Below are 23,199 nucleotides of genomic sequence, written 5' to 3'. Positions count from 1 at the left end.
CAATCAACTTCGACAACCTCTACTAGTGAGAACGGCTGGATTTGAGAGGGACCTGACATCCCAACATCTGCGTTCTTACTTCTACTAGTGACCTACGTCTCACCTCCTGGCGCTATATAAGACTCCATCCTGTCACTTCAACTCCATATTGTTTCAGACTATGGAACAATGCTCTTCTCCAGACTGAGGGACTGACCACCTCAAAACTTTAAGGGTGATGGACTGATTACATCGTCTTCAAGACTCTTCTGCTTCTATCAACTTTTCTGTACTCGAATGAAGAAGCCTACTGTGTAGGCGAAACGTTTCGAAATAAAGATACCTAACTGTTGCATATGTGTCTTACCTAACAACCTGTCGGTATTTTATACCATTTTAATGTTCACAAATCTATTCACTGGTATAATGTCACTGAAAGAAGTGGTTGAAATCAGGCGGTCTGTTGCCCAGTATGTGTTGGCACTGTGCTTATACACATGTGGCATAAGCATTATTGTGGCAAAGAACAGATACATCTCTGCCACAGTTGTGTCCTTCCACTGGTGTAGGCATGATCTTGATGACAGAATAGTGTTTGCTATGGTGTACTCATAGTATGTATTGCTTTCCCTGACAATAATGTCCATCAGGGGTTCATTGAGGAACAACTGAAAGCATTCCAGTTCAGTGGGATTGTTCCCAAGTGCACATGATGGCCGTATTCCACTTTGTCCTCCATCAAAGTCATGGGGATTGGGAACAAACTCGTCATCTTGCTGCTAATCCCAGATGCGGTCAGCTGGTGGGTTCTGGATATTGTAATGTGGTTGTGGTTGTGCAGGTTGTGGTTGTGGTTGTTGTGGGAGTGTGGGGTTGGGTGAGGCCGGTTGTAGTTGTGCAGAGTCAGCAGCGCGGGTAGTAGCGTGGTCCAATGCTGGCGTCACATGACTCATGCCACCATCACTATCACCACCACTGCCTGCTGCCTCACTTGCATCATTGATACCCATCGTAACAATACCGTCATCTTCACTATCAGGACGCGGTGTAGGGCCATGGGATGTGCTCTGAGATGTACTCCTTCCTCTTGGAAGAGCATATGGCACACTACCAGACCGCATGTGACGTCGTATATACTGCCGCTTCACTGGGGAATATTCACCCTCCTTGTCACTAGAACTGCTTTCAATAACCTTGAAATCGCTATCACTATCACTTGCACTGCTCACATCTGAGTCTTGTACATGGGCAAATAGTTTCCTCTTTCGTCCTGGTACAGGTGAACATGAATGAGCCAGCCCAGCACCAGAGGTGGAAGGTTGTAGGTCATCCGGGTTTTCATCACTAATTATGTTATCCTGGGCACTTTTTTCGGTCACACCCGCTTCAAAACTAGGGAATTCACTTTCACTGACACTTTCATCACTGTTTCAGCTATCACTTGGGAACAAACGACCTCCAATCCGCCGAGGAGTGAGGAACTTCATACCGCGAGGCATGGTGAAAATGGACTACCAAGATGGCGTTCCCACAATGCACCGCTGAGTCCCAGATTTTTTTCACAGGGTGCACACCGACCACTGAGACCCATTCTCTCTCGTGTAGGCCTACCAGCCCTCCCCCGCTTGAGTTGAAGCCGCTAGAATTTATGCGTATAGATACGTCAAACACGGTATCTCCCATGACGTATATATACGACCGCGACAGTCATGGGGTTAAAGCAAGAGACTTACAACTCCCCTTTTTATCACAGCTAAGCTTAGACGCCATCGTCAATGAGAGCCAACTAGTTAACGAAAGAGTAAATGAGAGAGAGAACGAGATACAGAGTTCAGACAATGTAAGAATACAAAGTGAACAGGTAGCGGGCGATCACCTGGTCAGGCGAAACAAATGCTTATTAACCCTTTCAGGGTCCCCAGACCCTCTCCCAGACTTGTTCTCAGGGTCGCCCAAATTTCAAAAAAAAAAAAAATTATTTTTTCTTGTGAAAAGATAGAGAATCTTTTCCCGGTCATAATGACACCAAAAGTATGAAATTTGATGGAAAACTTATGGAATTATGCTCTTGCGAAGTTAGCAGTCTCGACGATGTTTATGCATTGGCGATTTTGCCCAATTTGAGCCCTATTTTTGGCCAATTCCAGTGTACTAGTCGACAATGCTTATTAACCCTTTCAGGGTCCCCAGACCCTCTCCCAGACTTGTTCTCAGGGTCGCCCATATTTCAAAAAAAAAAAAAAAATTCTTGTGACAAGATAGAGAATCTTTTCCCGGTCATAATGACACCAAAAGAATGAAATTTGATGGAAAACTTACGGAATTATGCTCTTGCGAAGTTAGCAGTCTCGACAATGTTTACTCATCGGCGATTTTGCCCAATTTGAGCCCTATTTTTGGCCAATTCCAGTGTACTAAGTCAACAAAAATCATAACTATTTCGTTAGAACTCCATTTTTTCTATCGAATGAGTACAAGAAACCACCCATTTACCGGTTTCAACTATCCAATACAGTGGTCAGAATTTAGCAATTTTGCCAATTTCACACAAATTTCAAAAGATGCCAATTTCCAAATAGGATCCAGAATAAACAAGAAAGACATTCCTGGCACTAAAATAACATTTCCTCTGTTCATTAGTCATGTCCACACGGCCCTCTTAGATTCTTTTGCTTTCCACTTTGAATTTTTATTCTCACAAAAAATAGAAGATTTACTGTTATGCAGACTACTGCATTAGTGTAGAAATGGTATTAAATAATATCAGTGCACTTGTGAAGAATATTAGTTTTACCAGCTGATGTGTATTGGACGCTTAGCATGATTTGTTTACTTTTGAACTTTGGTAAAAATCAAACATTTCTGCTATTTTGAGCACAATTTCAAGGTACTTTTCATTGTAAAACCAGTCAAAATCACCTCAATTTCTGTAATACATCTTCCATTCTATAAAATGAGACCAGGAAAACTAGAATACAACAGTAAATACCATACGAAAATACAGTGCAAAGTCGCTGTTTTAATCCAAAAACAATGTCAAAGTTTTTTTTCTCATTACACACTGTGTGCTGCAGGATTTTTTTTATACTGCGCACACTGGCCACATAGACCCATTCTTTCATATGTAGGCCTACCAGGTTTCTCTCACTAGATTCGAGGGCACTAGAATTTAGGCATACAAGTACGTCAAAAACCCTGGTGCATAAGCCATACTAGTACGTCCGAAACCCTGAAAGGGTTAATACGTGTCTACTTTTAGTTCATTCACGTACGTTTGTAAGAGTTTGTAAAACATTAACCTCAATATTTTTTTATTATAACAATAATTACCTCACAATACAAATACTCTTACATTGTGTACAAGATGTACAAGTTAGTACAGAATCAACAAATGGCAACACACCACTCTTAGAGTGAATGAAGATATTATTATTATTATAATTATCATCATAATAAAAAGCACTAAACCCACAAGGGTCATGAACTGCTATATATAGAGTGAAGGCACACAAAAAGAATATTTTTCTACAGTTATCGCCCAGTTTGACTAGAGAAAATGTAATTCTTCTGACACTACCTACACAGCCGCTTTGTAAACAAATCTCATATTTACGTCAATTTAAATTCTGTGAGTGTATGTATCATGTTTATATGCTATGTAACAGGTTTCATATATAATTTTGAGGAAAATATCGAAGATGGATTAATGAAAATGCCTATATTAATGTAAAATAGGACATTTAGTGTGCCCAAGAGTGATTATTATTACGAAGTATTGGCGTCATGAGTAGAGAGACTCTTAGCGATTTTAATGTGTATCTGCACACGAGCACAGTGTATAAGTATATTTAGGTACAGGTACACATATGTATAATTATCAGAGTACATATAAAATCCTAGGTAGTAGGTTGGTAGACAGCAACCGCCCAGGGAGGTACTACCATCCTGCCAAGTGAGTGTAAAGCGAAAGCTTGTAATTGTTTTACATGATGGTAGGATTGCTGGTGTCCTTTTTTCTGTCTCATAAACATGCAAGATTTCAGGTACATCTTGCTACTTCTACTTACACTTAGGTCACACTACACATACATGTACAAGCATATATATACACACCCCTCTGGGTTTTCTGCTATTTTCTTTCTAGCTCTTGTTCTTGTTTATTTCCTCTTATCTCCATGGAGAAGTGGAACAGAATTCTTCCTCCATAAGCCATGCGTGTTGTAAGAGGCGACTAAAATGCCGGGGCTAGTAACCCCTTCTCCTGTATAAATTACTAAATTTGAAAAGAGAAACTTTTGTTTTTCTTTTTGGGCCACCCTGCCATGCATGTTGTAAGAGGCGACTAAAATGCCGGGGCTAGTAACCCCTTCTCCTGTATAAATTACTAAATTTGAAAAGAGAAACTTTTGTTTTTCTTTTTGGGCCACCCTGCCATGCATGTTGTAAGAGGCGACTAAAATGCCGGGGCTAGTAACCCCTTCTCCTGTATAAATTACTAAATTTGAAAAGAGAAACTTTTGTTTTTCTTTTTGGGCCACCCTGCCTCGGTGGGATACGGCCGGTTTGTTGAAAAAAAAAAAAACATATAAATATCCAGTAACTTTAAAACACTTGAAATTTTGGACAGTTTCCTGACATAATAGATGTGGTCATGGAGAATGTAAACAAACCAGGTGAGGCACGGCGTATTTGAAAGACCCATTGCTGTATAGCAAATTTCGGTCATAATTTGATATTGCCGTATTAGCGGAATGTCATAGAGTGGGGCCCTACTGTATATACATTTGGACCGTTTACGGGTTAATAGCTTTTAGTAACTTACTACCTTTTCCATTCACTTTCAACATTTGCTACATTGTTCCCCTATCCAACCTACCATATGCCCTTTCTAAATCCATAAATGCAATAAAAACTTCCTTACCTTTATCTAAATATTTTCACTTGGGCAACACATCCCCTACTCTAATTAAAAATACTTGTTTATCTACAATCCTCCTCTTTGTCTTACCCTTAATTCTTTCAATAACAACTCTACCATACAATTTTCCAGGGATACTCAACATATTTTTTTTTGTTAACATGTCAGCCATATCCTACCAAGGCAGGGTGACCCAAAAAGAAAGAAAACATCCATAAAGAAATAAAAAACTTTCATCATCATTCAACACTTTTATTATCACTCATACATAATCACTGCAGAGGTGCCCAGATACGACAGTTCAGATGTCCCTCCAAACTGTGAATACCCCAAACCACTCTTTTAAAGTGCAGGCATTGTACTTCCCATTTCCAGGATTCAAGTCCAGCTAACCAGTTTCCCTGAATCCCCTCACAAAATATTACCCTTCTCACACTCCAACAGCTCGTCAGGTCCCAAAAACCATTCACCTCCACTGACTCCTATCTAACACGCTCACGCACGCTTGCTGGAAGTACAAGCCCCTCACCCACAAAACCTTCTTTACCCCCTCCCTCCAACCTTTTTGGGGCTGACCCCTATCCTGCCTTCCTTCCCCTACAGATTTATACGCTCTCCAAGTTATTCTACTTTGTTTCATTCTCTCTAAATGACCAAACCATCTCAACAGCCCCTCTTCAGCCCTCAGACTGCTACTTTTAGTAACTCCACACCTCCTCCTAATTTCCACAATACGAACTCTCTGCATATTTACACCACACACTGCCCTTAGACAGGACATCTCCACTGCCTCCAGTTGCCTCCTCGCTGCAGCATTTACAACCCGTGCTTGATTATCAAATGGTATACAATACCGACAGGTTGGTAGATAAGACACATACGCAACATTTAGGCAACTTTATTCTGAAACGTTTCGCCTACACAGTAGGCTTCTTCAGTCGAGTAAAGAAAGTAGGCAAGAGCAGTAGAGATGAGAAGATGATGTAATCAGTCCATCACCCTTAAAGTCGTAGATTTGAGGTTGTCAGTCCCTCAGCTTGGAGAAGTTCTGTTCCAAAGTCTGGAACTAACTCCAGACTTTGGAACAGAACTTCTCCAGGCTGAGGGACTGACAACCTCAAATCTACGACTTTAAGGGTGATGGACTGATTACATCGTCTTCTCATCTGTACTGCTCTTGCCTACTTTCTGTACTTGACTGAAGAAGCCTACTGTGTAGGTGAAACGTTTCGGAATGAAGTTGCCTAAATGTTGCCTATGTGTCTTATCTAACAACCCATGCTTCACACCCATATAAGAGTGTTGGCACCACTATACTCTCTTACATTCCCTTCTTTGCCTTCATGGATAATGTTTTTTGTCTCCACAGATACCTCAATGCACCACTCTCCTTTTTTTCTTCATCAATTCTATGGTTAACCTTATCCTTCATAAACCCATCTGCTGACAAGTCAGTTCCCAAATATTTGAAAACATTCACTTCATCCATACTCCCTCTCTCCAATGTTGATATCCAATTTTTCTTTATCTCAATTTTTTGATACCCTCATTACCTTACTCTTATCTATGTTCACTTTCAACTTTCTACCTTTACACACCCTCCCAAACTCGTCAACTAACCTTAGCAACTTTTCTTTAGAGTCCCCCAAAAGCACAGTATCATCAGCAAAAAGTAACTGTGTCAACTCCCATTTTGTATTTGATTCCCCTTAACTTAATCCCACCCCTCTCCCCAACACCCTAGCATTTATTTCTTTTACCACACCATCTATAAATATGTTAAACAACCATGGTGACATTACACATCCCTGTTTAAGACTTATTTTTACTGGGAAGTTTTCTCCCTCTCTTCTACATACCCTAATCTGAGCCTCACTATCCTCATAAAAACTCTTTACAGCATTTAGTTACTACCTATTCCATACACTTGCAACATCTGCCACATTGCTCCCCTATCCACTATCATATGCATTTTCTAAATCCATTATTGCAATGAAAACTTCCTACCTTTATCTAAATACTGTTCACATATACGCTTCAATGTAAACACCTGATCCACACATCCCCTACCCATTCTGAAGCCTCCTTGCTCATCTGCAATCCTGCTCTCTGTCTTCCCTCTAATTCTTTCAATAATAACCCTACCATACACTTTTCCTGGTCTTTTCTTTCAACACACCGGCCGTATCCCACCGAGGCGGGGTGGCCCAAAAGGAAAAAACGAAAGTTTCTCCTTTTACATTTAGTAATATATACAGGAGAAGAGGTTACTAGCCCCTTGCTCCCAGCATTTTTTTTTCCTGGTATACTCAGTAAATTTATTCCCCTATTATTTTTACAATCTCTTTTGTCCTTCCCTTTATATAGAGGAACTATACATGCTCTCTGCCAATCCCTAGGTACCTTCCACTCTTTCATACACTTATTAAACAAAAATACCAATCACTCCAACCCTCTATCCCCCCCCCCTCCCCCGAGCTTTTAACATTTCTGTCAGGATCCCATCAGTTCCAGTTGCTTTACCCCCTTTCATTCTATGTAATTCCTCATGCACCTCCCTCACACTTGCATTTTGCTCTTCTTCACTCCTAAAAGATGTTATACCTCCCTGGCCAGTGTATGACTTATTCCCCTATAATTTTTACACTCTCCACGGGGAAGTGGAACAGAATTCTTCCTCCATGAGCCATGCATGTCATAAGAGGCGACTGAAATGCCGCTAGCAAGGGGCTAGTAACCCTTTCTCCTGTACATATTACTAAATTTAAAGGATTAACTTTAGTTTTTCCTTTTGGGTCACCCTGCCTCAGTGGGATACGGCAGGTGTGTTGAAAGAAAGAAGAATTTTTACACTCTCTTTTATCCCCTTTTTCCTTCATACAAAAGAACTATTCATATTATCTGCCAATCCCTAAATATTTTCCCCTCTCCAATACATTTATTGAACAAAAGCACCAACCACTCCAAAACTATCCCCACCTGCTTTTGACATTTCTGTTTTGATCCCATCAATCCCAGGTATATTACCCCCCTTTCATTTTAGCCACAGCCTCACACACTTCCGGAACTCACATTTGACTCTTCCTTACTCCTAAAAGGTATTATACCTACCCTGCCAATGAATAAAATCACTGCCTTCCTCTCTTTATCAACATTTAACAAATCCTCAAAATATTACCTCCATCTATCCAGTACCTCCATCTCCCTATCTAGTAACTCCCCTCTTAAGTTTTAAACTGTTAAATTCATTCATTACCTAGGCTTCCTCAATTTATTAATCTCTTTCCAAAACTTTTTTATTCTCATTCTTGACAGAACCTCACTCAGTTTTTCATTTGCTCTCATTTTACATTCCTTCACCACTCCTTTCATCTCTCTTACTCTCCATATACTACACCCTCCTTGTATCACTTCTGCTTTGTAAAAACCTCTCATATGCTAACTTTGTTTCTCACACCACTCACTTTACCTCATCATTCCACCAATCACTCCTCTTCCCTCCAGTACCCACATTACTATATCCACAAACTTCTGCTGCACATTCTAACATTGCATTCTTAAATCTACCCCATACCTCTTCAACCTCATTACCTATACTCTTACTAACCCATCTTTCTCTCAACAGTTGTTTATATCTCACCCTAACTATATAACTACCTCTCCTCACTTAGCGACGTACTCATTCACCGACGACTCGGACTTACTGACCAAGATGCAAACCTAAATAATGTATATCAGAGCTGATTTCCTCTATTCTGTTTATTGCAATATGCAGTACACTGCTGCATAAACATTTAAAAATATACCAGAAATGTTATAAATGGTGCAAAGGTGACATTAAAACAATATCAAAGATGGATGACACAAACACACCACCTTTATAGTATGCTCCTCTCTTAGCGACAAATTTGTTTACCAACGTGGTCTAAGGAATGGAACTCCGTCGTTTAGCGAGGAGAGGCTGTATATATATATTTTTTTTATCACATGACCATCTCCCACTGAGGCAGCGTGATCCGAAAAAGAAACACTTTCACCGTCTTTCAATCACTGTCTTGCCAGAGGTTCATAGATACTACAGATCAGATGCCTTTCCAAAACTGCAAATATCCCCATCCCTCCTTTAGAGTGCAGGTACTGTACTTCCCACCTCCAGGATTAAAGTCCAACTAACTAGTCTCCCTGAATCCCTTCACAAAATGTTACCTTGCTCACACTCCAACAGCTTGTTAGGTCCCGAAAACCATTTGCCTCCACTCACTCCTATCTAACACACTCATGCCTGCTGGATGTCCATGCCCCTTACACACAAAACCACCTTTACCCCTCCCTCCATCCTTTCTTTCTTGGGGTGACCCCTACCCTGCCTTTCCTCCACTACAGATTTATACACCTACCAAGTCATCCATCCTAATTTGATCCATCCTCTCTAAATATCCAAACCATCTCAACCCTTCCTCAGCCCTCTAGATAATACTTTTAGTAACTCTACACCTCTCATCACCAAACTACAAATTCTCTGCACATTATTTACATCACACATTCCCCTCAGACACATCTCCACTGCCTTCAACCTCCTCCTTGCTGCAACATTCACAACCCATACTTAACACCCATATAAGAGTGTTGGTACCACTATGCTCTCATACATATCCCTTTTAGCCTCCATGGATAACATTGTCTCCACAGATGCCTCAATGCACCACCCACCATTTCCCCTTCATCAATTTTATGGCTCACCTCATCTTTTATATATCCATCCATCAACAAGTCCACTCCTAAATATCTGAACACATTCATTTCTTCCATACTCCCTCCCTCCAATATAATATCCAATCAGTCATTACCTAACTTATTTGTTACCTTCCTCACATTGCTCTTATCTAAGTTCCCTTTCAACTTCCTTCCTTTACACACCCTCCCAAATTCATCCACTAATCTTTGCAACTTCTCTTCAGAATCTCCTAAAGGTACAGTGTCGTCAGCAAAAAGTAACTATGCCAACTCTCATTTTGTATTAGATTCTACATATTTTAATCCCAAACCTCTCTCCAACATTCTACCATTCTGAGCAAATTTGTTGATAAAACCTCACTTTCTTCCTCATTTGCTCTCTTTTTACACACTCACCACTCTAACTCTCCATATACTCCACCCTTATGTCACTTCTGCTTTGCAAAAACCTCTCAAACAATTTTTTTCTTCTGTAACAATCCCTTACCTTATTATTCCACCAATCGCCCCTGTTCCCTCCTGCACCCACCCTCCTGTATCCACAAACTTCTGCCACACATTCTAACACTACATTTTTAAAACTACTCCATGCCTCTTTAACCCCTGAACTACCTATTCTCTCACTAGCCCATCTTTTCCCCAATAGTTGCTTATACCTCAGTCTAACTTCTTCCTCCCTTAGTTTATAAACATTCACCTCTCTTTTACTTGCTGATGCCATTTTCCTTCTGCCCCATCTACCTCTTACTCTAACTGCAGCTACAGCTAAATAATGGTCTGATATATCTGTTACCTCTATAAACATGCACATCCAGAAGACCAACACTTAATCCAACAAGCTATTATCATTACGCCCTATATCATATCTCGTATAATTAGTATTTATCCTCTTTTTCTTAAAATATATATTACGTACTTATCACCAAACCTCTTTCTATACAAAGTTCAACTAAAGGCATTCCATTACCATTTACCCCTAGCACCCCAAACTTACCTTCTACATCCTCTACAACAGTTTCTCCCACTTTAGAGTTTAGGTTTCCCACCACAACTACTCTCACCTGGTTCAAAACTCCCAAACACTTACTTAACATTCTCTCTATCTCTCTCTCTTCTGCAGGTGCATAAACATTTATTATAACCCACTTTTCGTATCCAACCTCTATTTTATTCAGCATAATCCTTGAATTTATACATTTATATTCCCTCTTTTCCTGCCATAACTGATCCCTCAACATTATTGCTTCTCCTTCCTTAGCTCTCACTCTATCAGAAATCCCTGACCTAATCCCATTTATTTCTCCCTAATGACACTCTCAGCTCACATATTGAGGGTCTGTGGTTCAATCCCCCTAGCATTAAGTAGGTACTTGGACTGTTGTGGGTGGCATCACAGGGAGTGGCAGTATATCGTAGATGGGGCTGGGATTTGAAATGAACCGAGGTAGGATAACAGCTCTTAACCCGTAAAATTTATCATTCTACATTATATTAATTTTTTTTTCAACAAACCGGCCGTATCCCACCAAGGCAGAGTGGCCCAAAAAGAAAAACGAAAGTTTCTCTTTCTAAATTTAGTAATTAATACAGAAGGGATTACTAGCCCCTTGCTCCCGGCATTTTAGTCACCTCTTACAACACGCATGGCTTACGGAGGAAGAATTCTGTTCCACTTCCCCATGGAGATAAGAGGAAATAAACAAGAACAAGAACTAGAAAGAAAATAGAAGAAAACCCAGAGGGGTGTGTATATATATATGCTTGTACATGTATGTGTAGCGTGACCTAAGTGTAAGTAGAAGTAGCAAGACGTACCTGAAATTTTGCATGTTTATGAGACAGAAAAGAGACACCAGCAATCCTACCATCATGTAAAACAATTACAGGTTTCCGTTTTACACTCACTTGGCAGGACGGTAGTACCTCTCTGGGTGGTTGCTGTCTACCAACCTACTACCTACAATATATTAAATATATAAATACACATACACACATACACACACACACACACACACACACACACACACACACATACACACACACACACACACACACATATTCTTCTTCTTTCAACAAACCAGCCCTATCCCACCGAGGTAGGGTCGCCCAAAAGGAAAAACAAAAGTTTCTCCTTTTAAATTTAGTAATATATACAGGAGGAGGTTACTAGCCCCTTGTTCCCAACATTTTAGTCGCCTCTTACAACACACATGGCATATGGAGGAAGAATTCTGTTCCAACAGAAATCATACCAGCCCCAACATTTCAGGAATATACATTATAATCCTTAACAATCACATGAGTTAAACCAGTCCTGTAGTAAATTAATCTTGGCACCAACACAATTCTTTAGCTACTGACCTCATCCTTTGAGATATAAGCACCACCATCCTTAATTCTGATGCCAGTTTTCAAGTAGTTGAAATGTCTGCCGTAAAGCTCAAAAAACTCTATCAACAAGACTCCAAGGTTAGCATTGGGTTGTGATGCATCTAACCGCTGATGTAACTGAAAAATGACAAAATAAATGTTAAATTTAATCAAATTAATACATATATATAATGAAGGCTTTTTTTTTTTAATAAATCTAAGATAACTTCCTTCCTCTGGGAGATCTCCAAACATTCCCAATACCTTTATTAAGTCTTGAGTTAAGAACTCTCCAAGGAACATCTCATGCATTTATTAAGAAATCTTACATGGCTTTAATACAGTACAAGTGAATTAGTTTACTCTTATATGCCTTCTAAAATAAGAGCAAGTCAAAAGAATGAATGTCTTGGTCATCATGTACAAGTAAGATGCAATAAAAACGAAGCAAAAAAAATTGCAATAAAATGTTTACTGAGAAGAGTAATGAGGGATACAATAACTGGAGTAAACCACCTAGCCAAGCTCAACTGCAGTGTAATTATCTACAAAAGAACAATAGGAAAAATAATTATTTTCAGAGCTAAATCTGTGTGGGTCATTTAGTACTGTAAATTAGGCATGGGGTATCCCTGTTTACTCACTCATGATAACACATACAAGGGTAACCAATTTCAACCAGGTTTTGACCCATTTTACACATCAGCCAATTTCCACCCAGGCAATAATGACCGAAAGTAGGAAAACACGTTTTGTATAATCAGATTAAAATTTCAAGCTCCTGAATCATGCTCCCAAACAATTCATTAAGAGTATGTTATCCCCAGTCAAGGAAATGCACTAAATCATGCTGTGAATACTTTGCTCAGCTGTGGACTACATACTAGTTTGCTGGACTGTACACAAATAACCCGCACATAAAAGAGAGAAGCTTACGACGACGTTTCGGTCCGACTTGGACCACTAACAAAGTCACAATGGTCCAAGTCGGACCGAAACATCGTCGTAACAGATTAGATAAGTGCCCTTAATACATATATACGTGTGGTGCATATAGTGTACGTTACTATTATATTGTACATTATTATTTTTATTATTTTTCATCACTAGCTAATGAAATACCTCCAATACTCTATACTTCTTTCTTACTGCTATTAATTGCTCATAATTTTAAATTACAAGTCAAATCTTACTCCAAATTAATAATATTCATTATTCTTACCTGTCCATTTAATTTTGTTTATCACTACTTGTTTTTTTAGTCACTTTTCATTGTGTATGCAATTAGTGTATATTCCAATTACTTTTTTGCAAGTACCAAAACTATCTTTTGCTAGCTAGTACCAACTACCTCATTTTTTTTACTTTTATTGTGCAATAAACTGCTCAATTTATTTAATATTACAAATCAGATCTTACTCCTAAACCAATATTATTTCATAGTGACCACCTGTCCATTTAACTTTGTTTACCATTACTTAATTTTAGTCCCTTATATATTTTCTCCTTTATTTTAGCTTTATATAACTACCCTAGTTTATACATTCACAATTGTTAAAATAATCAAGGTGCTATTCTCAGGTGCTAAAGTAGAATAAGTTCACAATTTTGCCATTATATTCCAAAGCTCATTTATTTGATTACCACTTTATTGTTCACCACAACTTACATTAGTCCCTTTTATATTATTATTTTATACTATAATTCTAACTTTAAAGAATTACCCTTATAGTACTACCTACTATCATATTCCCAAGCTCCATTACTTGATTATCACTTTATTTGTATTAATCCCTTTTATATTGTCTCCTTTATTTTAGCTTAAAAAAAAAAAAAAAAAAAAAAAAAAACTACCTTAGCTCATTATTTTACATTTGTTAAATAATTCAGGTGCTATTTTTTAGCTTAAGACTATTTACTTTGTTTTATACTTAATTCTAACTATAGATTCACTACAAATCTTATGATTACAAGCATTGATCCTGATACCAACCTCTTATTTAATGACTTAAATGAATCAAACAGTTACTGTAATTACTACACTGCAGAACAATCAAAGGCACTTCTCAGTGCCAACAACAACATAACTATCTTTAACTACAATATCGGATCTTTAAGCAAGCATTACGATGACCTCATAGCATTACTAAATTCCTTACATGCCAATATGTCCATCATTACACTAACTGAAACCTGGCTAAAGCCTGATAGTACAGATGTCTATGCCATTCCTGGTTACACAGCCATACACAACTGTAGGCCAGACCAACAAGGGGGTGGCACAGCCATATACTACTCAGACCAACTAGAATGTATCACTAATACTTGCACAAGGGATGAACATGGGGAATATATAATAGCCAAATTCAAATCCAAATACCTACAAAAACCTCTCACATTGATAAACATTTACAGAGTTCCACAGTCAAACATTAGCCAATTTAGTCAAAACCTAGGAAGTATGATAACTGATGCACGCATGAACAAAGATCACTTACTACTCTCAGGTGACTTCAATATAAATCTCCTGCAAGACCAGGACCCACACGTTACTGAATTCACAAACACAATGAGTAACTGTATGTTGCTACCAACAGTAACAAAACCTACAAGAGTTACAGAGACTAGTGTTTCCCTACTTGACCACATCTGGACCAACACCATATCCCCTTTAAAATCAGGCATAATTACAGATAATACCACAGACCACTACCCTACTTTTCTCATAACAACTCTTGGTACATTACCCCAAGACACTACTAAAGTCACCTTTAGACTTCACAATGAGGCAGCCATTAATAACTTCACAACAGCAGTAGCAAACATTGACTGGCACACTGAGCTAGAAATCTATACAGATATTGACGAATGTATTAATAATTTTCTAAAAAAGACCCAATACCTCTATAACAAGCACTGCCCTAAAAAAACTAAACAGATGACAGCTAAGAGACTGAACAGTCCCTGGTTAACACCCAGCATTCTCAAATCCATAAATACAAAACACCAATATGAAAAACAGTACAGAATGGGTCACATAACCAGAGACCAAACAAAACGTTACTCGTCAATCCTAACCAGCCTGATAAGAAGGGCAAAAAAATTGTATTATGAGAACAGATTATCCAACTTACGAGGTGATATAAAAAAGACCTGGAAAACCCTATCAGAAATTCTAGGAACAAAAAAGATATCACGAAATAGCGAAATAAAATTAGCAAAATCAGATGAACCCCAACTCCCACCAACAGAAACAGCAAACAGACTCAATGACTTCTTCTCCACTATAGGACAAAACCTTGCCAATAAAATCCCAAGCTCAGATACCCCATTAAATGACTACCTCACTGGCAACTACCCGAACACACTGTTCCTAGCTCCAACTAACCCATACGAAGTCTCCCTTATTATCAACACGCTAAAAAACAAGGCAGGAGATTTAAATACCTTACCACCCTTTATATACAAAAAAGTGTCACAAGTGCTATCACCAATCATTGCAACACTCTTTAACAAATCTATTGAATCCTCCACCTTCCCTACAGTACTCAAAATAGCAAGGGTCACCCCCATCCACAAAGGAGGAGACCAAACAGAGTTGAATAACTATAGGCCAATATCCAACTTACACCCTCTCTCAAAAATCTTCGAAAAATTAATTCATAAACGAATCTACTCCTACCTTATCTCCCAAAACATACTCAACCCCTGCCAATTTGGATTCAGGCCAAATAAAAATACAAATGATGCTATTATACACATGCTAGAACATATATACACTGCAATAGAGAAAAAAGAAGTCCCACTGGGGATCTTCATTGACTTACGTAAAGCTTTTGATACAGTTAACCATGACTTGCTCCACGTAAAGTTGTCACACTATGGTATAAGAGGGCACTCCCTCAACTACCTCAAGTCATACCTCAGCAACAGAAGCCAATATGTGTATGCAAATGGGGCAAACTCTTCTGCACAACCAATTACAGTTGGTGTCCCACAGGGAAGTGTACTTGGCCCTCTTCTCTTTCTCCTATACATAAATGACCTACCAAATGCTTCGCAATTACTCAAACCCACACTATTTGCAGATGACACTACATACGTCTTCTCCCACCCGAGCCCAGTCACGCTAGCCAATACTGTAAATACCAAATTACAGAAAATATCTACCTGGATGAGGACTAACAAACTTACACTAAACATTGACAAAACCTACTTCATTCAGTTTGGTAACAGAGCTACAGATGTCCCTCTTAACATAATGATAAACGGATCACCTATCACAAAGCTAACAGAGGGAAAATTCTTAGGAATCCACCTTGATAATAGACTCAAATTTCATACACATATACAACAAATTTCTAAGAAAATTTCCAAGACTGTAGGCATACTATCGAAGATACGGTACTATGCTCCACAGTCAGCCCTCCTGGCCCTATATCACTCTCTTATTTACCCCTATCTCACCTATGGAATTTGTGCATGGGGCTCAACAACAAGTAACCATCTCAGACCACTAATTACCCAACAAAAGGCTGCAGTTAGAATGATAACAAATTCTCACTATAGGCAGCACACTCCACCAATATTCAATACACTAAACCTACTCACCATACAAAACATCCATACTTATTATTGCACCTATTACATACATAGAACACTTAACTCTGATATTAACCCTCCCCTCAAACATCTCCTTGCCAACCTCAACAGAACACATGACCATAACACAAGGCACAGATCACTCTTTGATGTTCCTCGTGTCCATCTCACACTATGCAAAAACTCAATGCACATAAAAGGCCCTAAAATCTGGAACTCATTACCTGTAAATATAAAAGAAACACTACCTGTTTATAAATTCAAGTCTCTTCTCAAAGATCACTTACTCACCCAAAACCAAATAAATACTGAATAACTGAACCTTATAAATTGTATATCTTAAATGTTTCTCACAATTATATCACATAAATGTTAAACCTAAAACCCAATCTAACTTTATTATTTTTTAAATACACTACCTAACAGAATACTCCATTCTACTGAATGTACAACAATGCATACAACCATATGACCTGTCTTTGTAATACTCACTTGTGCTTTATAGTAATCTGTTTACATTAAAGTTTTATCACTGATGTCATCATTGCTTAGTTCATCTTAAGTTAATTTTAAGCCAGCCCGTAATGCTATGCATAGTATAAGTGGCTTTGGCATGCTGCTCTTATCTGTATTTTTTGTACCTCTGTATGTGTGCTCAAATTTTTAAATAAATAAATAAATAAATAAATGTGCGGGTTATTTGTGTATCGTTCCAGTCACGGTATTGTGCCTTTTTGTTATTTATTTGCTGGACTGTACTGACATGTACTGTGAAAAGCCAGCCATTATTTTATCTTAAATCATCATCATCTTCCCATGATACTTATCAACTATGTATGCTAGCCTAAATTTTCATAACTCAAAAACACTGAAGGACACCTTCATCAAGAGCACCACAATGGAATTACCATTATGATGCTCTCTGAAGAAAACTTTAAAATACTAAGTAATGGCACACATTTACATTAACTCTTTGAGAGTCCAGACCCCTAATCTGAAAATTCCTCTCAAAGTCTAAGAATTTAAAAAAAGAAAAATTATTTTTCCTACAAAATGACAGAGAATATTTTTCTGAAGGTAATGAAACCAAAAGTACAAAATTTGATGGAAAACTCACGGAATTACATTCTCACAAAAAGTTAGTAGTCTTGGCAATATTTACGCATCGGCGATTTCACCCACCGAGTCCTATTTTAGGCCAATTCCATTACTCCAGTCAACCAAACTCGTAGCTATTTCACTAGTATGCCTTCCATTCTATCGATTGACTGTAAAAAACTGTCCATTTACAGTGGAACCTCAAATTTCGAACTTAATCCATTCCAGGATCTAGTTCTAAATTCAAAAAGTCTGAAATTCAAAGCAATATTTCCCATAAGAAATAATGGAAATACAATTAATCCGTTCCAGAAACCCAAAAATATTCACACAAAAAATACATTTTATAGAGATTAATTACAGTTTTACATACAACAAATACTATAGTTTTTAATTATGTATAGTATTTATTTTTTATTATTTTTTATTATCACACTGGCCGATTCCCACCAAGGCAGGGTGGCCCGAAAAAGAAAAACTTTCACCATCATTCACTCCATCACTGTCTTGCCAGAAGGGTGCTTTACACTACAGTTTTTAAACTGCAACATTAACACCCCTCCTTCAGAGTGCAGGCACTGTACTTCCCATCTCCAGGACTCAAGTCCGGCCTGCCGGTTTCCCTGAATCCCTTCATAAATGTTACTTTGCTCACACTCCATTTTTACTTACCTTTATTGAAGACTGGTGACAGCATCTGGAAGATAGGGAGGAGGAGAGAGGGAGTTGGGGTTAGTGTTTGGAAGGAGAATCCCCCTCCATGAGGACTTCAGGTAAAGCCCTCTCTGGGGTTACTTCCCTTCTCTGTCTTTTAATGCCACTAGGACCAGCTTGAGAGTCACTGGACCCCTGTCTCACAAAATAACTGTCCACAGTCCTCTGTTTCTGGCACCTCTTTAACATTTCCCTAAAATGGGACATGGTTCTGTCACTGAACTTACTGCAAAGATGGCTTGTTTCAGCTTGCTCGGGGTGGTACTTCTCCACAAACATTTGGACATCATTCCACTCTCATACCTCTGTATTATTTCCTTCTTCACATCTATGGTGTTTCTCACTTTCTTTCCCACAGGGGTACCATTAACAAGTTTCTTTGGGCCCATGGCAGATTATTTCACAGTCCCACAAGCACTAAACACAATGAAATAATCGTAAAATGTGTGAATGAGAGCGCAGGTTAGTGTTCACTCAAGCATAAACAAAGCTAGACTGGCTCACGGCGCCTGCGCAGGGATGCGGACAGAGCGGGCTGGCGGACAGGTCCCATACCCGACGGTCCGAAAATAGGGGTATGTTCGATAATAGGGACACAGTTTGTCCAAAAAAAGGGTCCTATTTTCGAAATGTTCGATATGTGATACGTTCGATTTTTGAGGTTCCACTGTATCTATTTCAATTACCTAATAAAGTGATCGGAAATTGGTAATTTGACCAATTTCACATAAAATTTAAAAATTGACAATTTAAAAATAAGGTAAAGAATAAATAATGTAGATATTCCTGGCACTAAAACAAAATTTCCTCTGTTCATCAGTTACATCCCCAAGCCTCTCCTATATTACTCTTGCTTTCCATTTTGAATTTCAATTCACACAAAAAATAAAAGATTTACTGTTATGGAGACTATTGCATTATTGTATAATTGTATAAATATTAATGTCAGCGCATTCATGAACACGTATCAGACTGTCCAGCTGGAGGCATATTGGACAAGTGAAGTAATTTATGTCCTTTGGAATATTGGCAAAAATCAAACATTTCTGCTACTTTGAACTAAATTTCAAGCTACTTCCATTCCTAAAACCAGTTAAAATCTTCTCTATTTCTGTAACATATTTCCGTTCTATCAAATAATGCCAAGAACCCAAAAATACAACCATAAACTCTATCCGGAAATACACTACAATATCACTATTTTAAAGCAAATACATGGTCATGTTTTTTTTTCCTGCCATGCAATGTGTGGGGCAAGATTTTTTTTACATGGCGCACACTCACCACAGACCCATTCTCTCATATCTAGGCCCAAATTTACTGCTCACTGTTTATCAAAGTGAGCCGAGCTCATCATGTAGTTGTATGGCACAATGCTCAAAGGCATAATGCTATGGCAATTTAGGAATTTTTTTTTTAAATGCAAAGACACCAAAAATGAAAAATTTTGTGTAATACAACAATCAGCACAAATATGAATAGTATTAAATTCAATTTAGTATGAATTATAAAATGATACCAGACCTTATTTAATACAAGTCAAAATTCAGTTTGAGTCTCTTTATAGCAGTGAAAGAAAGCAGAGTTCATGCAGAAACTGAGCAAACTTTTATTGCAATCCATGGTTGGTTTGACCATTTTAGAAACAGAATTCAACTGCATAATGTTAACTGATGAGTCTGCTGATACATATTTAGCTCCTGCTAAATTTTTTATTTTATTTATTATCACACTGGCCGATTCCCACCAAGGCAGGGTGGCCCGAAAAAGAAAAACTTTCACCATCATTCACTCCATCACTGTCTTGCCAGAAGGGTGCTTTACACTACAGTTTTTAAACTGCAACATTAACACCCCTCCTTCAGAGTGCAGGCACTGTACTTCCCATCTCCAGGACTCAAGTCCGGCCTGCCGGTTTCCCTGAATCCCTTCATAAATGTTACTTTGCTCACACTCCAACAGCACGTCAAGTATTAAAAACCATTCGTCTCCATTCACTCCTATCAAACACGCTCACGCACGCCTGCTGGAAGTCCAAGCCCCTCGCACACAAAACCTCCTTTACCCCCTCTCTCCAACCTTTCCTAGGCCGACCCCTACCCCGCCTTCCTTCCACTACAGACTGATACACTCTTGAAGTCATTCTGTTTCACTCCATTCTCTCTACATGTCCAAACCACCTCAACAACCCTTCCTCAGCCCTCTGGACAACAGTTTTGGTAATCCGCACCTCCTCCTAACTTCCAAATTACTAATTCTCTGCAATATATTCACACCACGTAATGCTCTAATTGCTCTAACTCTCTCAGATACTCCAGATTTAATCCCATTTATTTCCCCCCACCGAAACTCCCCTACCCCCTTCAGCTTTGTTTCGCTTAGGGCCAGGACATCCAACTTCTTTTCATTCATAACATCAGCAATCATCTGTTTCTTGTCATCCGCACTACATCCACGCACATTTAAGCATCCCAGTTTTATAAAGTTTTTCTTCTTCTCTTTTTTAGTGAATGTCTACAGGAGAAGGGGTTACTAGCCCATTGCTCCCAGCATTTTAGTCGCCTCATACGACACGCATGGCTTACGGAGGAAAGATTCTTTTCCACTTCCCCATGGACAATAGAAGAAATAAAGAAGAACAAGAGCTATGTAGAAAAAGGAGAAAAACCTAGATGTATGTATATATATATGCAGGTGCATGTCTGTGAAGTGTGACCAAAGTGTAAGTTGGAGTAGCAAGATATCCCTGTTATCTAGCGTGTTTATGAGACAGAAAAAGACACCAGCAATCCTACCATCATGCAAAACAGTTACAGGTTTCTGTTTCACAGTCATCTGGCAGGACGGTAGTACTTCCCTGGGTGGTTGCTGTCTACCAACCTACTACCTGCTAAATATGTATCACAATTTTTTTAAGAAAATAATGGAATATTGTACACAGACCAACAAATTTGAAAATATTTCCCATGCCTGGGAAGAATTAACTGCAAGCAATATGCATGAAGTGTGAACAAAAGTTTTGCCTCATCATGCAAATAATTTTGAGGATTTCCTCTTAACCCTTTGAGGGTCCGTCCCGTAGATCTATGGCTTTACGTTCAGGGTCCAAACCGTAGATCTACGTCATGAGCTCAGCTCACTCTGATAAACTGTGACTGGTACATTTGGGCCTAGATATGAGAGAATACATCTATGTGGTATGTGTGCACCACATAAAACAGATCCTGCAGCACGTTGTGTATAATGAGAGAAAAAAACTGAAATCATGATTTTTCGATTAAAACAGCGACTTTGCAGTGTTTTTTCGTATGTTCTTCATAGTTCTATTTGCGATTTCTTGGTCTCATTTGATAGAATGGAAGACATATTACAGAAATAGAGATGATTTTGATTGGTTTTAGCACTGGAAATAGCTTGAAACTGAGCTCGAAGTAGCAGAAATGTTAAATTTTTGCCGATATTCAAGAGTAAACAAACGACCTCACACGTCTAATACACGCCAGCTGCTGGGTCTAATATGCATTCACAAATATGGTGATGATATTTATACAATTATTACAGTATTGCATAACAGTAAATCTTCTATTTTTTGGTGTGAATAAAAATTCATTATGTGAATAAAAAATCAAAATGGAATTTATTTGTAAAGCCTCAAAACGTAACTAATGAACAGAGGAAATGTTACTTTAGTTCCAGGAATACCTACATTGTTTATTCTGGACCCTATTTTGAAATTGGAATATTTTGAACTTTGTGTTAAATTGGCCAAATTAACAATTTCCGATCACTTTAATTTGTAGTTGGAACAGTTGACTTGGTGATTTCTTGTGCTCAATCGATAGAATAGAAGTAATAATAGTGAAATAGCTAAGAATTTGGTTGACTGGAATAATGTAATTGGCCTAAAATGGGAGTCAAAGTCGGCAAAATTGCCGATTCGTAAATATCGCTGACACATCAAAATTCACGAGAGCATAATTTCGTCAATTTTCCATCAAATTTTGTACTTTTTGTTTTATTACCTTCACAAAAGGATTCTCTACCATTTCATAAGAAAAAATAACAAATTTTTTTTTGAAAATTCTTGGACACTGGGGCACCACTTCAGATTTGGGCCTTGGACCCTGAAGGGGTTAAAAGTGCAAGATGTTACTGAAGAAATAACACACACTGGGAGGTGGCTTGGTTTCAATGAACTGTACTCTACAAATGTCCATGACTTACTTGAATCACACTGGCAAGAAATGACTGATGGAGACCTTCTTAATTTAGATCAACAATACATGTACAATGAAATTACGTTTTCACTGTTTAGTTTATAATAACTGGAATAAGAAATACATTTTTATTATGCTTAAGTAAAATTTTTAAAATTTTCACTGCATACTGTATTTTTATTGGAGCAAGACCAATTACCACACTGTGTGTGTTATAACAGCTTCCAGCAGTACAAATCTGATTAATGCAATTGTTAACGGGATTAATTAGTCCTACTAATCGAGGCTTTGCTGTACTTAAAGAATTAACCCATTGAGGGTCCAAACTGTAGATCTACACCTTGTCCACAGGGTCCAAGAATTTTCAAAAAAAAATAAAACTTATGAAATGGCAGAGAATCTTTATCTGAAGGTAATAAAACAAAAAGTATAAAATTAGATGGAAAATTGACGAAATTACACTATCACGAATTTTACTGCATCTGTGATATTTATGCATGGGCGATTTTGCCCACTGACTCCTATTTTAGACCAATTACATTATTCCAGTTGACCAAATTCTTATCT

At 38.3% G+C, this 23,199-nt stretch overlaps 1 protein-coding gene across 2 annotated transcripts in view; it reads right to left on the bottom strand.

Moving 5' to 3' along the window:
• LOC128706591 (terminal nucleotidyltransferase 4B-like) overlaps positions 1-23,199 on the bottom strand; it is a 367,220-nt gene that overhangs the window by 180,661 nt on the left and 163,360 nt on the right. For both annotated transcript variants that reach the window (XM_053801532.2, XM_070090751.1), the window contains exon 5: positions 11,993-12,139. In XM_053801532.2, the coding sequence (XP_053657507.2) occupies positions 11,993-12,139 (147 nt within the window). The remainder of the gene's footprint in view (positions 1-11,992; positions 12,140-23,199) is intronic.

Source organism: Cherax quadricarinatus, chromosome 3 (assembly GCF_038502225.1).
Source record: "Cherax quadricarinatus isolate ZL_2023a chromosome 3, ASM3850222v1, whole genome shotgun sequence".
NCBI classification, from domain to species: domain Eukaryota; kingdom Metazoa; phylum Arthropoda; class Malacostraca; order Decapoda; family Parastacidae; genus Cherax; species Cherax quadricarinatus.
The sequence above is the reverse complement of the archived record's forward strand: the minus strand, read 5'-3'. Positions and strand labels throughout refer to the sequence as shown.